General features: G+C 44.0%; 1 protein-coding gene across 4 annotated transcripts; it reads left to right on the forward strand.

Moving 5' to 3' along the window:
• The first annotated feature begins 1,328 nt into the window (after positions 1-1,328).
• On the forward strand, positions 1,329-14,495 carry ABRACL (ABRA C-terminal like). Of its 4 annotated transcripts, none has more exons than XM_047734808.1 (3): positions 1,329-1,590; positions 7,566-7,632; positions 13,909-14,495. In XM_047734808.1, the coding sequence occupies exons 2-3, from the start codon at positions 7,572-7,574 to the stop codon at positions 14,091-14,093; spliced, it is 246 nt and encodes an 81-aa protein (XP_047590764.1). In that variant the 5' UTR covers positions 1,329-1,590; positions 7,566-7,571; the 3' UTR covers positions 14,094-14,495. The 4 variants fall into 4 exon arrangements, with proteins under 4 accessions (XP_047590764.1, XP_047590762.1, XP_047590765.1 ...); XM_047734806.1 differs by lacking the exons at positions 1,329-1,590; positions 13,909-14,495 and adding exons at positions 1,642-1,907; positions 11,612-13,902; XM_047734809.1 differs by lacking the exon at positions 1,329-1,590 and adding an exon at positions 1,861-1,907.
• The last annotated feature ends 1,834 nt before the right edge of the window (positions 14,496-16,329 follow it).

A 16,329-nucleotide genomic window follows, 5' to 3' on the forward strand; every position in this document is an offset into this window, starting at 1 on the left:
TTTGGTGGTAGGGAACAGAGACGCATTCAAAGTGATGCCCAGAGTGGTAGGTGTTTACTATGAGAGGGTAACTAGAGTGCAGTTTGGAAAGTGGATGGATCCAGTGTGGCCTTAGGGACCTGGGTACTAATATCCCCCTGGGGAGCAGGGGTTTGTTGTTCTTATTTCCATCCCTGGGTCTCAGCTTCACTTAGAGTTTGCTTCTACCGTTTCTGCCCACCCCCCCACCAGCCCCCCACTTCATCCCAGGGGGTTTCTGCTTACTCCAGTGTTTTGCTTTCTGGAGGACCATTTTCTCTACTCCAGACTCAAGCTCTCTCAGCTTCAGCCTTTCTACGACATAGCCCATTCTGTGCTCTCCTCTTTCAATTTCCAGGGGAGAATCCTATTGGCTTACTTAATTATCAGCATTCCAGTTTGGTGTGAATCGCTTGTCCCAGGTCACCTTCTAGGATGATGGCCAGTTTATGGATTGTGTGCCCTTGGGTCACATGATCACCCTTAATCTAATCAGCTATCGAGGGGTGTGTGGTGCTTTTTGGGGTTATTTGTGCAACCTTTGCCTTAGGAATAGTTTGGGCCATTTCAGCAGAGCCTCAGTTTCCTTTTTTTTTTTTTTTTTTAAGATTTTATTTATTTATTTGACAGAGAGAAATCACAAGTAGGCAGAGAGGCAGGCAGAGAGAGAGGAGGAAGCAGGCTCCCTGCTGAGCAGAAAGCCCGATGTGGGGCTCGAACCCAGGACCTGGGATCATGACCTGAGCCGAAGGCAGCGGCTTAACCCACTGAGCCACCCAGGCGCCTCCCTCAGTTTCCTTTTTTAAGGGATTCTGGGTATAGCAAGCATCTCTCTTCTTTCTCTCTTTGGCGCGCGAGTAAAACACACCGAGTGAAATAACAGTGACTAAAATAAAGGAAGTATAAATAGCTCGATTGAACTAGGCAGTTACATGTAGGAAATAATGAATGAAGAAGAGAAGAAAATTATGTTCACTCGGGATCAAGAACTAGCATTGTCCAAGTAAAATTTCTTTGCAATAGAACAAGTTGGTTTTTAAGAACGTCCCCCTCCCCCAATCAGACTGTGCCATTTCGTAGTTTTATGGAGACCCCTGCTCCTGGCATACAGAACCAATGTCACGTTCCTTCTAGACCCCAGCAGTCATCACATTGGGGGTGCTTCATTTCTAACGTTAGGAGATCCTGGAAGGAAATCTAAGGCCAGGATCAGAGGCGGGGGTTGGAGATCATAGGTACCGAGTGGAACAGGGGAAAGGTGGCAGGAATCGAAGTTCGAGTCCTATTCCTAGAAGCTTCGGGCGTCCTGCCACCTGCATGGAGTCGGCCCGCTTCCCGGGCGTCTCCTCCGCTGAGTTTCCTCCTCATAGGCTTGTCCCTGGGAGTGTGGGCGGCCCCTTCCTCGAGCGCTTAAACTCTTACCTCCCACCCCCCTCCTCCACGCCAGTCTTTCTTTTCTGCCTCAGTCACTTCCTTCCTCAGCCTCTTCCTCCTCGGTGTGTTGAAGAAGATAACCGGGTCCGGACCGCCGCTGCCCCAGCTTTCCCGAGGAAAAGAGAAAGAGGCGGATAGGTGAGTGGGTCTCTCGGGAAGGGGACCGGCAGGTGTAAAGACGGACGGAGGTGTCCGGTGGAGGGCAGGCGGACGGGCGATCGGGGGCTGCGGGTGGGGAGATGGGGCCGGGAGGGGCCGAGGCGCGTGGAGATTGCAACTGGAATTGGGCTGAGACCCCGCGCTGGGGGCCAGGTGGGCGCGCCCCCACGCCCCCGCGTCTCCCGCCGACTTCCGCATCGGCTCACGTGACATTGTGCCGGCCCGGGGCGACCGGGAAGCCGGCGGCCAGGCAAAGGTTTCCTCTGCGGTGCGGCTCGGCGGCTTTGCACTTGCAGGTGGCGCGGGGGCGCGTTCTGCACAGCCCCGCGGGGAAGGGCTCGGTGCGAGGGGCGAGGCTTCCGCGGGAGACTGCGATGGCCCCCGCGCCGGGAAGTCTGCGGCGCGGGCGGTGGGGTGCGGCACCCTACGCTCCAGATCGTGGGGGTGGTGGGTGGGGGTGGTGAGAGACTCTGGGGACTCGGGGAGCCCCGGGATCATTCCATTTCCGTCTCCCGGTTGGGGTGCTGGCTTTCGCGGCTCGCCGGGGCGCACCGGCCACGGGGAGCGCGGGCGGGTGGCGCTGGCGCGGGATCCGCGGAGACAAAGGCTTCCGGGACGCGGCCCTTCCTTTGGGGGCAGCCCCGGAGCCCGCCATGCGGCCCCGGCCCCCCGAGTCCTGCGCTCCCTAACCCTGCACTGGTGCGGGTGGTGACCATGTGGTGGCCTGCAAGGGACAGGAGCTTGGGACCCCTTCCGGGCCAGCTCCCAAACTTGGAGCAGGGATGACCAAATATGGAGCGTGTGCGCGCCAGCGGGCAGGCAGGAAGGAACCCAAGTCATCCCTTGACCCACACCAGCTGCTAGTCAGAGATTGCAAGGACAGCTGAGAAACGTGGCCGGCCCCAGGGCGTGGGTGCGGCGCAGGCTGCTGATTCCCAGGCGTCCCCACTCCAGCAGGCTTTATTCCTCGAACATTCGAAAATCTCCATGTATTGCCTCTAAACTTAAACAAAACAAAACAAAAACTATAAAAAGGCCCTAAAATATGTTCTTAAGTGTGTATTGATGGTGGAGCATTTCGGGATATGGCCCAATTCCCTGACATTCCGCTTTCTTTGTGATTCCCACGCACAATGGCTAATTAGATTCTGACAGAGGACCCGACCAGCATTTGCCACCGCCTTGCCTTGAGCGCCCACTGAAAATCTTTCTTTCCCTTAGACTTGCTCTGCGGATGGCCTCTTTTCATTGTTCTTCATCTTGCTGCTTATTCCGGTCCCAGCCTTCCGTACTTTATACAATGTCATGGGCCTTAAGGATTGTGTAACAACAATGAGTATTGCCCCGCTTTGTCCCCGCTAAATAATAAAATGAATAAATAAATCATGCCAAATTATGTGTGCTAGCAGTAGTTCGTAAGTCTGTTGTTTTCCTACTTGCAGGGGTCTGGGCTGGGAGCCTTTCTTGCTTTGTAACTGTTCTGCCTTGGTGTGTACTCAGCATGTAATATTCCATACAAACACAACTCACTATTATATTTAGCATACTTTGCATAATGACTGGGAAGAAGATGAGGAAGAGGAAAAGAAAAAAATAGAATGATGTAAAAACAGCATTTAATTGTGGGGAGTTCTCTGACCCAGTTTCATTATCCATAAAATGGGTGTTTTAAAATATTTTATTTTAAATATTTTATTTATTTATTTGGCAGAGAGGGAGCGCATCAGCGAGGGGAGCAGCAGAGGGAGAGGGAGAAGATGCCAGGGGCTTGATGCCAGGACCCTGGGATCATGACCTGAGCTGGGGGCAGATGCTTAACCGAATGAGGCACCCAGGTGACCACCCCCCCCTTTTAAGATTTTTATTTATACATTTGAGAGAGCGCAGGTGGGAGTGGGTTCCGGTGCAGAGGTAGGGGAGCTGAGGGAGAAGCAGACTCCCTGCTGAGCAGGGAGCCAGATGTGGGACTCAATCCCAGGATCTCGGGATCATGACCCAAGCTGAAGGCGGACGCTTAACCAACTGAGCCACCCAGCGCCCCCTGTAAAATGTGTTTAAATAATGCATACTTTGCAAGGTTTCTTAGGATTATATGAATTAACATAGATAAGGAGTCTTGTGTGTAACTAATTATAAAGGTGCTGGTTGCCTTCTTTCTTTAAATTGGATCTGCCTATATCTGCTTAATATTATGCAGGTTTTCACACTACTTAATACTAGTGTTTCCTCTTTGAGTGTCATTTTTTTTTTTAAGATTTTATTTATTTGACAGAGATCAGAAGTAGGCAGAGAGGCAGGCAGAGAGAGAGGAGGAAGCAGGCTCCCCGATGAGCAGAGAGCCCGATGTGGGGCTCGATCCCAGTATCCTGGGATCATGACCTGAGCTGAAGGCAGAGGCTTTAACCCACTGAGCCACCCAGGTGCCCCTTTGAGTGTCATTATTAAAGGAGAGCTAGGTCTGAAGTGTGCTGCTGATTTTGGGGAGGCAGTTTTAAAGAGATAGATGTTCAGAGTTGGAGGAAAACAGAAAACCTGAGAATTGGAGAGGACCGTAATCCCCTTGGACATTTCATTCTCCCTTCCGTTTAGGCTAATTTCCTCACTAACCCTCACAGATCTATACTACTTGCATCAGTGTTGTCAGTAACAGGTACAAACTTTATTCATTCCTAGACAGTTTTGATTATTAGGAAATTCCTTTCTTATATGGCTCCCAAATCTGTCTATTACATTTATCTATCCTACCCGATACAGCAGCATGAAACAATGCTACCACATAAATACATAAAAGAAGCTTTAATTTAAAGAAAATGGTTGCAGGTCCTCTCTAGACTGACTTTATGGCTCAAGATTCCTTAGAGTACAGGTAACAGAAACTCAATCAAACCAGCACAAGCAAAGCCAGAAAAGACTGATTGGTTCATGCAACCGGAAAGGCCAGGGTCATATACAGACACAATCATTGTAACATGGGTGGGCTTTTCTTAGTGTTAACTTCATTCCTGAAAGGCTCTTTTCACATGGTCATAGTTTACATTAGGGGCTCTAAACTGACATCTTAGCACCTAATAGGAAAGTGTTGTTTTACTGATCTGGCAAAGTCCGTGGGCTGAACCTCATTGTTTAGGATGGGATCACAGACCTTATGCCCCAAATCAATTATTCTGGCTCTGACCTACTCCTGGAATTTAGGGTGAGGCTCTACTGAAATTCACTGGTTTAGAACAGGAAGGAAAAGACTGAACCCAAACAAAAATTAGACTTCTCAAGCCGGAGTGGGGAATGGGAGCCAGGTAAGTAAAAATGTCACCTGTCCATCACACTAACATCTATAGGTTTTTTTTTTCTACTATTATTTTCATGGCCTATCTTTCTGTTGTGCCTTCTGATTATATTTTAACTTTTTAGCATCTCTCAAGTTATCTCAAATTGAATGTAATGTTATGGATGTAATTTGACCAACACAAAGCTCTCAATATTTGGAAACTAATTTTTGATACTGAATTTTATGTGGATGCATTGACTCAAGATTTTGCATCTTATTGTAATAAACACTTTTTATTTATTTATTTTTTTTGGTGGAAAAGGTAGTTTTATTAAAGCACAGAAATAGGACCCATGGGCAGAAAGAGCTCCTGCCACAATAAACACTTCTTAAATTATAATATTTGCACAAATAACGTAGCAGATAGTAAGGGTGCTTTCAATTAGGAGGTGATGGAAAACCTGGGGTACCAGTCAGTATCACTTAAACTTGGATTTCATTCTTCTTTTTCAAGGTTACTGAGAATTAGTTACAATCTGTCTGGATACAATTGTTTCTTCCAAATCATCACTCCAAAGTAAACACTTCATACAACCCCACTTTTTTAGTCCCTTATTTGTTTGGGAAACAGACCCCAATTGACACATATTCTTCTGCCGGTCGCTCATACTTTCTGACTCTCCTGTTGCATTTTCCCTGAGTCACTGCCTTCATAAGGAAACTCTCTACTTCCTTTACTTCTTTGACCCTGCATGGTTGGCGTTCTCTTCTCCACATCCACCTGCTCTTTCCCTATTTCTTGCTCCCCCTTCCTTTCTGTAGGTGTTTGCCATGCCCCTTTACCTCCCTTTTCTGTCTCTGAACACTTGCTCCAAATCAGCAACTCTGCGGTGACAGTTTCCACAGGCAGAGTTTCATCCCTCTCCATGCTCTTGTCCTTTCAGCTTGAAACCAGTATTTTTTTTTTTTAAGATTTTATTTATTTATTTGACAGACAGAGATCACAAGTAGGCAGAGAGGCAGGCAGAGGCGGGGGGGTGGGGTGGGGGAAGAGAAGGAGGCTCCCCGCTGAGCAGAAAGGATGTGGGGCTCGATCCCAGGACTCTGGGATCATGATCTGAGCCGAAGGCAGAGGCTTTAATCCACTGAGCCACCCAGGTGTCCCTGAAACCGGTATTTATTGAGCCTGTGCTCTTGGTGCCAGATGTCACCCAGCAGTGAACATTATAGTCAGATTCCTGCGTCGAAGGTCGAAGGTGGAATCTGCATCGAAGATTCACCATCTCATGGTGAAAGCCAAGAAACTGGTAGTTCCAGCCAAGTGCAATGGAGAGGGTGCACAGTGGTATGGGGGAGGGCTCCTTCCCCAGGGTTTCAGGGCAGGCTTCCTGGAGGAAGTCGCATCTAAGTTGGAACTGGCTGTGTGGGAGTTAGCTGCAAGAAAGAGGAATAGCATTAGCCTGGGTCAAAAACTCAGGATGTGTGAAGGTTGGAGGTGGGAGAGCCCCGGGTGTTTGAGGAACAAAAAGAAGCTCCATGGAGCTGCAGCTCCGAGCTCAAGGGGGTAGGGTGGAGGAGGCTACGAGTGTGCTACGAGTGTGCGGAGGCTACGAGTGTGCTACGAGTGTGCGGAACCCAGGCTGGAGAGGACCTAGTGAACCAAGGTAGGTCTCACAGCTCCTGTTAGTATTGGACTCTTCCCCATTGGAGATGACTGCTCCTTACCACTAGCTCTCTCCACTGCAGTCAGGTTGTACTGGGCACTGCCCAGGGAAGGATGCAGTGCCCTGCGTGTGACCCATGGGCATCATGGTGCTAACCTGACAGAATTCAGGTTGCCCTGTATTGATCTTCTTTCCCCACCAGACCGCAGGTTCCGGGAAGGTTGGAAGTGTGTTCCTTTCTCTTGGTACTCCAGCTTCTAGCTAGTTGCCTCAGATGTGCTGTGATTTTTCTCCTTTGCTTTTGTGCTTTTGCACACACTCTTCCCCGCTCATAGAGCACTTTTTGCCAACTGTCTACCTGGTCCACTTGTCTCCAGTGACTGCCATAAAATCTTCAGTGGCTTCGTCCTTTATACTCCCGTAATGCCTTGGACCCACCACTCAGAGAATGCTGTCACATTGCCATTATTCATTCTAGGTCTTTCTCTGCTTCTGGACAGTGAGTTTTGGGTGCAGAGCAGAGAATCCTGAGGATGGGCTCAGAGGTTAGTAGTGGGTGCTGCCTTCTCCTCAGTATCCTGTATAGAATAAGAGTAGGGTCAGCACAAAGGGGCAATTTTAAAGACAGAAGGGAAATGGAGGTGTTCTGGTGTCCTGTACATCACACAAGTATTTTTAGGAAGAGGGACGTGGTAAATTAACAATGACAAATGCAACTTGGGGGGATAAAGGAGGGGTACGTGGGTGGCTCAGTTGGTTAAGGGGCTGTCTTTGGCTTAGGTCATGATTTCAGGGTCCTGGGATCGAGCCCTGTGTCAGGCTCCCTGCTCAGTGGGGAGCCTGCTTCTCCCTCTCCCTCTGCCTCTCCCCCCTGCTTGTGCTCTCTCACTCTGTCTCTCTGTCAAATAAATAAATAAAATCTTAAGAAAAAGAAAAAAGAAAGAAAGAAATGGCCCTTGAATTTAGCAAGATGTGCTTAATGGGATATAGAAATGGTAATAATATAGCATTTTTTTCTCCCTCAGGCCGCAATGAATGTGGATCACGAAATTAACCTCTTAGTGGAGGAAATTCATCGTCTGGGTTCAAAAAGTAAGTATTCCAACACAGCCACGGTATTCTGAGTTATTCTCAGAGCAGGTAGGAACAGATTTTTTGGTAGAAGCCTATGAAGGGGTCCCCCAGGACGTCATGACATAGTTATGGCAGCTCTGCCCTCCGCCGGGGAGTGATTTCTGGAGACAAAGCCTTTGGGGTATTGTGATTCTGATGCAAGGAATGGTTGAGATATTCCATCAACCCTTGAATGGAAAGAAAATTGCTATGCTTCTTTAGTCTGGCTGCATTGAAATCTGGCGATTGAATCGTGTTCAAATTTTTCTTTTTTTTAAAAAGATTTTATTTATTTATTTGACAGACAGATCACAAGTAGGCAGAGAGGCAGGCAGAGAGAGAGGAAGGGAAGCAAGCTCCCCGCTGAGCAGAAAGCCTGATGTGGGGCTCGATCCCAGGACCCTGAGATCATGACCTGAGCTGAAGGCAGAGGCTTAACCCACTGAGCCACCCAGGCACCCCTCGTGTTCAAATTTTTATGTCACACTATTAAAATTTATTTTTTCTGCTTTATCATTTTTAATTTTCTTTTCTTTTTTTTTTTTTTTAGATTATTTGTTTCTTTATTTGAAAGAGTGATGGAAAAAAAGCACAAGTAGACAGAATGGCAGGCAGAGGGAAAGGAAGAAGCAGGCTCTCTGCTGAGCAGGGAGCCCGACATAGGGCTTGATCCCAGGACTTTGGAATCATGACCTGCACCAAAGGCAAATGTTTATTTTCTGCTTTATCTTGCCACTATCTTACAAACTTCCAAATTACTAGGGACTCAGATACAAATTATACTAAATTGTCTTTATTTTCTCCAAATTCTTGAGTTTTGTATAACCAGGTATTTATGTACATGTAATTAAAAGAACCCTTTACATAGTTTTTTTTTAAAAGATTTGTTGTTTTTTTTTAAAGACTTTATTTATTTATTTGACAGAGGGAGAGAGAGAGCGCACACAAATAGGCAGAGCAGCAGGCAGAGGAAGAGGGAGAAGCAGGCTCTCCACTCAATTCCAGGACCCTGGGATCATGACCTGAGCTAAAGGCAGGTGCTTAACTGACTGAGCCACCCAGGTTTCCCTGATTTATTTTATAGAGAGGGGAGAGAGAGAGCTTATAAGTTGGGGGCGGGGCAGAGGAAGAAGAAGAGGGAGAAAACCTCAAGCAGACTTCCCACTGAGCACAGAGCTGGATTCAGGACTTGACCCATGACCCTGAGATCATGACCTGCACCAAAATCAAGAGTCAGACACTCAACTGACAGGCACACAGTAAGAACTTGTATGGCTGAAGTCAAGAAGTTTACTGTCTGTTCTCCTTTAGGATTTTGATGGTTTCCTGTCTCAAAATTGGGTCTTTCACCCATTTTGAATTTATTTTAGGCATGTTGTAAGAAATTGGTCCAGTTTTATTCTACATTTTTTTAAAATCAGCTTTTTCTTCAGCAACAAAGAAACAGCTACCTTGAAATTAGTGCCATGTGAAACTGGTAGTATTAGTGTCCTTTTCTAAGTTGTAATTAAAGTAACTATTATGTTTGTAGCTTTAGGTATTTGTACATATCAGATAAGATATACTGGAGTGCAGGAAAATTCTGAAAATTGTAAGAGCAATAGACATATTCAGCAACAACTAAGGTAATGTGGAACTCAAAATTTTAAAATTACATCATATAAAGAATTAAATAAAATTATATCATTTTAAGTGAAAAACAGCTTTAAAAAGTACCTCGTAAGAGTTGTTTTTTCATTTTAGCTTGTGAATTTTCTCACTTATAATCAGTCTGCTTTTGAATCACAAATCACTTGAAAGAAGACCTACTTGGAAAATTCCATTGAACAATTTGTATCAAATGTCCTCTGTACTAATTCTCCATTGTTGTTGCGAATCTTCTTTTTTTTCTTTTTTTTTTTTTTAAGATTTTATGTATTTGAAAGAGAGAGAGAGAGAAAGAGGGAGAGCACGAGCACAGCAGGGAGAGGCAGAGAGATAGGGAGAGGGAGAGGGAGAAGCAGACTCCCCACTGAGCAGAGAGCCTGATGCAGGACTTGATCCCTGGACTCTGGGATCATGACCTGAGCCAGAGGCAGACACCCTACTGACTGGGCCACCCAAGTGCCCTGTGAATCTTATTTTCAATAGTGAAAGAAACCCGTGTTCCTCATTTCTACTTTTCCAGCTTTCTACCTCTGTGAGGTTATGTTGCTCTTGGGAGTAGTACTAATGTTTAGATTATGAAAGATATTATGGATATATTTTTGAGTGATTTGTAGGATTTTCTTCTCTCCTAGATCTGTCTCCATGTTAGCCAAGTGTTTATTGGTCAGATTCAATTGCATTTAAAATTCTGACCTTTACCCTAGAACAGTTATTATTCTACTAGGGCAGACTGAACCTGCATTTAAAATTAGCAGCTTTACAAACTAGAAGACTACACGGTAATTATCACATTTCTGTAAGGATGAAATGTTTTGAACTTTGCAGCTTCCCTAAGCCTCCCTGATTTACCTGTTCCTGGAAATAAATGACTTCTTGAGCTGGAAAGCATCTATGGAGATAAGTTATCTCTGGACAGGTTATGGTTAATTATGTAAGATGTGTCTGGGATAATTTTGACTAAATTAGCATTTAGGAGAATCATTTTTAGACTAATCTAAATATAATGTATTAGGTGAAGCTGGAAATGGACAAATTTAGTTTTATCTATTTCTTTTTCTTTTTCTCCAGATTTTTACTTTAATTCTAGTTAGTTAACCTATTTATCTATTTCTTTTAAAATGAAATTCTCTAAAGTCTTTCATTTTTCATCCAGTGGAAAAAAGTTAAGTGGATAAAGATTATTTGGAGATTTAAATTCTTTGATTCAACAAATATTTCTTGAGTGCTGTCTTTGTGCTCAAGTGCTGGCCATGTGAAAATAAACAAAATTCCATCTCAGCCCCTGCGGGCCTCTCTAGGTAGCCGGAAGACAGACAAATGAGCTGGAAGCACGTATGGGGAACTGGTTAGGAGCATGGGCTCTGGAGTCAGATTCTCTGGGAATGAATCCCAGCTCCCCTACCACTTACCGTGTGACCTTGGGCACATCAGTAACCATTTTTATGCCTTCATTTCCTTATTTGGCCAATAATATTCTAGTTCAATGATTCAAAGAGACTTTTTACCCAAACTTTAACATCTCTAAAATAAGAATGCATCTTATAATCCATGTTGTGCTGTAGCTAAATTGGTAGTTTAAGTGGAACATGAAATAATGGTGCTTCCTGCAATGAATTTGCCTTGCCTTCCATGAAATAAGGAGTAAGGGAGTTTTAATTACTATAAAATGCATTGACCAGTTCTAGGAGCGGAGCAAGGACTCAATACATATAGAAACATATTGGAGCGGAGCAAGGACTCAATACATATAGAAACATATTAGCTCTTATTACTATAATTGCTGGTGAGTGCTTTAATATATACTTAGTCGTATAAGAAGTTACTAACTTGACTGAGGGAATCACAAAGTACTCCTCAGAAAAAGTGACATTTGAGCCCATTCTTGAAGAAAAAGACCTAGCTGGAGAAAGGGCTCTGGGATGCTGGGCAGAGGGCTCCACATGGACAAAACTGCCAGGGCAGGATCTGTCATGTCACCTTGGGTACTAGCAAGTCATTGATTTTTGACTGGATCAAGAGGTGCATAGAGTGATATGGCAGGAGACCAGGCAAGAGAGAGTGCAAGGTCAAGGATGAAGGGTCTTATCTGGAACGCCAAAGGCATCACTGTTTGAAGGTAGTAGGGAACCCCTAAAAGATTAGAGTAGGAGAATATCCATCGGGGGTACCTGGCTGGCTTAGTCTGTGAAGCGTGTGATTCTTGATCTCGGGGTTGTGAGTTCAAGCCCCACCGTGGGGGTAGAGTTTATTTAAAAAAAAAAAAAAAAAAAGAGCATCAAACAGATTTGCATCTTAAAGGTTTCTTTCACAGATTTTATTCTGCACCAATATGGAGGATGTATTGGGGACAAAAATGCAGAAAGGGAGGCTGGAGAGGAAGTTTTGCAGTTATCTGCATGAGAATCAATTCTGGCCTGAACCAAGAAATTAATTGTCCATGGAGAAGAAGCTAGAGCAACAGAAGATACAAAGGAAATGGAATCACTTATGAGATTGAGGAGTGAGTGGGCAGAGCTCCCAGGATTATATCCAGGTTTCTGCCTTTTGTGCCTTTAAAAAACGTAACCTGGGGGTGTCTGGGTGGCTCAGTCTCTTGAGCATCCAGCTCTTGGTTTCCGCTCAGGTCATGATCTCATGGCTCGTGGGATCAAGCCCCATTTCCGCTTCCGCACTCAGCAGGGAGTCTGCTTGAAGATTCTCTCCCTATGCCTCCCCCAACTCTCTCTCTCAAATTAAAATAAATCTTTTTTAAAAAATGAAAAGCTCCATGTTACACTCCCTTTCAAAGCCAGCACCGGTGCTGCCTCCTTCAGGAAGTCTTCCCTTCCTGTTCTAGCCCAGAGCCATCCTGCCCTTCTCCAAACTGCAGGATGTCCTGTGTTGGCTACTTACTGGACATCCAGTCACATACTCCTTTGTCCGGTTTCTTTACTTATTATGTGTGTATTTCTTCTTTCCCCATGGGAACTGAAGCCATTTCTTTGAAAGCTAGAAAGTGATTCTATACTTCCTCTACTTGCCTCCAGTGCCCAGCACAGTAGGAACACACTAAGTCTCAGGTTAGAAGTGTTCTAGCAGGGGATCATGGGAACTCAAGAAGCCCTGGCCAAGGAACAGTCCCACTCACTCTGATGGCCATGTCCTCGAGAGTGGGCACAGCTATTGGAGGGGACAATGTGGAGCGGTGCTGAAGGAAGGGAGTCGGAAGTTTAGCCAGGTAGATCAAGGGTATCAACCAACAATGGGGAGGTGTTTCATAGTATTCTTATACAGGTTTCCAGTTGATTGATTTTTAATCAAAGATCCACCTTTCATTTATTTCATTTTTTTTTAAAAAAGACTTTTTTTTAGAGCAGTTTCAGAATACAATAAGATTGAGAGGAAAGTACAGAGATTTCCTGTATACCTGCTATTCCCACACATGCATAGCCTCCCCCGTTATCAACACCCCCCAGCAGAATTGCACATTGGTTATAATTGATCATCTACATGGATACATCATCAACTACAGTTCATAGTTTATGGTTCACTCTTAGTGTTGTATGTTCTATGGGTTTGGATAAATGTTTAATGACATGTATCCATCATTATAGTATACAGAGTATACTCACTGATCTAAAAATCCTCTGTGCTCTGCCTGTTCATCTCTCCCCTACCGCAACCCCTGAAATCTGCTGATCTTTTTATTTAGTTTTGTCTTTTTTCATAGTTTTGCTTTTCCCAGAATGTCCTATAGTTGGAATCATACAGCGTATAACCTTTTCAGATTGCCTTCTTTCTCTTAGTAGTACATATTTAAGGTTCCACCATATCTTTTCATGGCTTGATGGTGCATTTCTTTTTAGGGTTTACCTTAATTTTTAACATCTATATTAAAAACTGGTCTCTAAACTGGATAATCTAGAGATCTGGTAAATACAGATATCTTCATTTTTAAGGTCACCAGTCCTACCCTGGGGCTCTGAGTGTGTTTAGAATAAACTTAGAGAAACGCTGCTCCTGACCCAAACTTTCTCTTGTATTTTTTTTTTAATTGATTCAGCAACACCACAAGTAAAAAATCAACATGTAGGGGCACCTGGGTGGCTCAGTCGGTTAAGTATCTGACTCTTGGTTTCAGCTCAGGTCATGATCTCAGGGTCCTGGGGTCAAGCCCCACTTCTTTGGCCTCTGCTCTCAGTGGGGAGCCTGCTGAAGGGGTCTCTCTCTCCCTGTCCCCTAACTCATGCACTTGCACGCACATAGCACATGGACACACACACTCTCTCACTCCAATAAATAAGTAAATCTTTTTTTAAAAAAAAATCAAAATGTAAACAGAGGGAAATTGGTCCACAGTGGTAACATTGTAACACATTCACTTTTTGTAAGTCAGTTTTGGTTCACTTCTAGTCTTTGTCCAGATGATCCTAAGGCTAGGAGGTGTGCAACACGTTGTATTTATTTCATCACTTTTGCATCTGGCAAGAGAGGACATTGAATTTATGAGTGTGAACTGTAAAATTGTCATCTTGGTTAACATATAGTTAGATGTTTTTTGATTAAGTAAATCTGCCATATATGGGGGTAAGACTTTGCATTGGCTAACATTGTATTTGCTCAAATTAGATGCTGATGGGAAGTTAAGTGTGAAATTTGGGGTCCTCTTCCGAGACGACAAATGTGCCAACCTCTTTGAAGCACTGGTGGGAACTCTCAAAGCTGCAAAACGAAGAAAGATTGTTACGTACCCAGGAGAGCTACTTTTGCAAGGTGTTCATGATGATGTAGACATTATACTGCTACAGGATTAATGTGGTTTTGCATATCTTTGCTTATTGTTATTTTTTGTTTCCAGTAAACTGGAAAATTAAGTCAAAGGACAAACATGAGCATACTTAATGTATTTTTATAGGACTTTGTAAACAAAAGGAGACTCTTATTTTAAAGGTCTGTCCTTTTTTATACCTTGAAAGAAAATTTATGCATTACACTGTAAAATAAACAAAACCCATTATTTTTTCTCAGGAATCTGATTGGAAAAATGTTGGCATTGAGGCTTTTTTGGTGGGTGTACAAGAGTGTTTCATAAATCCTTCTTAGACAGTTTCTACAGACATTTGACATTCCATAAAAGCAAGAGGCAAAACTGAAGACCAGCTCTCACAAGGAATACTGTAATGTTTATGTAATAAAAATATGTAACTATGTTAAAATTGTCTGATTGCCTTATTTGGTCACTTAAGATTTATGAGCCTCTTAGAAGTTTTTGCGTCAAGTTTAGATAATTGCAATAAAAGTTATCATAATTTGAAGGAAAATTTCCTTAAAACTACAGAATTTTTAAAGTAGGAATGTGTTATGATTGGGCCCTGTAACAAATTATTTGGTGTCTGTTATGTGCTTACCACTGAGTTAGGGGACATGCCAAAAGAAACAAAACCTAAAAATTTTACTCTCTAATGAGATTAGTTGGGTCCATCTGAAATAATACAGAAATGTCTATAAAAGCCTGTTGAAGCCTCTGGTACAGAATCAAAAATGATACAGAATCTCAAGGAGGGTAAAATCTGTGAAAACCAATTCGAGTTGGAAAAGGTATCCTAGAAGAGTTAGAATCTGCATGATTGCAGTTGATTATTCATCCACGAGAAAGATGGGATGGACAAGGGTGAAGACTCCGGCAAGGTAAAGCAAGGGAACACAGATTAGCAAGTCTCGCTCTTGTGAAAGGTCAGATGTCAGATTGATTGGAATGTTAGGGAGAGAGGTGATTCAGGTTGGATAAGTAAGATAGAACCTGGGATACCGTGGAGAGGAGTGTGAACAGAAATTGGAGCAGGGAAGCTGCTTGATGAAAGTGATGTTTCGTGAAGGTGACTCTGGCCCTGGTGACTAGGGAAGATTTTGGAGAGCAAAGATGCTGTCAGACAAGCCAGCTAAAACACTGCTCAGAATCCGTGGGGGTGGGGATCATGGAAAAGCAGAGGGAGGATGGACTCCAAGTGCGTTTTTAAAGAAGCTGAAACTCTCATCAATGCACTTCAATTGTGACAAGACCCCAGTTCCAACTAGATTAAACAACAGTAGTATTCACCGGCACCTCATAGTCATTGTTAATATTTATTGAGCATTTGCTGTGCTGATCCTCATGCAACCCTGTGAGATAGGTATTAATATTATCTTCCATTCTATGGATGAGGCAAGAGTTACACAGGGACATTAAATAGCTTGCCCAAGTTCACCTAGCTAGAAATGGGCAAGTCAGAATTATCTAACTGGCAAGTACCAGGATGGGATGGACTTCAGGCATGGCCCTAGGGTTTCAAACAATATCAAACTCTCTGGCTTTTTGTATAGTTACTGATGCCTTCTTTGGTTTGGTCTCATTCTCTTTCTACTTTATTAATTCTTTTTAAAGATTTTATCTATTTATTTGACAAAGAGAGCTAGAGACCACAAGCAGGGGGAGTAGCAGAAGGAAAGGAAGAAGCGGACTCCCTGCTGAGAAGGGAGCATGACGTGGGGCTCTATCCCAGGACACTGGATTCATGACCCGAGCCGAAGGCAGATGTTTAACCATCTGAGCCACCCAGGTGCCCCCATTTCTACTTTAAATAGGGTTCTGCATATAGCCAGGAGGATGCCTGCTTGTAGTTGCAAATTCACATACTTCTAGATTAGCAACCCTATTGGAAAGAGAATTTGTTATGCCTAATTATGAATTCTGGAAGAGGAGCTCTGGCCCCACCTGCAGCATAAACCTACCCCTTTGACCAATAACATTTGCATAGGAATAAGGTACGATGGATGACTTGACAAGCCTAAGTCACAAGCTTGTTTTCAAGTGAGGACATGGTAGGTGCTATGCATTACAGCCTCACCTCAAGTAGGAGAGGGGTAGTTCCCTTAAAAAAAAAAAAAAGGATGCTGGGTATACAGGAGCAACATAAGTTCACTACAAATACGAGTGACCTTTTGAAGGATGAATTCTTGAACTGCACGGCAGAAAATAAAAGATAAAGGAGAAGGTTTGGTTAAAAGCCACAT

This window comes from Lutra lutra, chromosome 6 (assembly GCF_902655055.1).
Source record: "Lutra lutra chromosome 6, mLutLut1.2, whole genome shotgun sequence".
In the NCBI taxonomy this organism is placed as follows: Eukaryota; Metazoa; Chordata; class Mammalia; order Carnivora; family Mustelidae; genus Lutra; species Lutra lutra.

What these genes read in the sequence shown, in the direction of transcription:
- ABRACL (XM_047734806.1), top strand. Translation starts at nt 1,692, where the DNA reads ATGGGGCCGGGAGGGGCCGAGGCGCGTGGAGATTGCAACTGGAATTGG. An exon ending in CGGCGGCTTTGCACTTGCAG is followed by an intron (nt 1,908 to 7,565) that starts GTGGCGCGGGGG and finishes TTTCTCCCTCAG; the next exon opens with GCCGCAATGAATGTGGATCA. An exon ending in TCATCGTCTGGGTTCAAAAA is followed by an intron (nt 7,633 to 11,611) that starts GTAAGTATTCCA and finishes TTTCTTTCACAG; the next exon opens with ATTTTATTCTGCACCAATAT.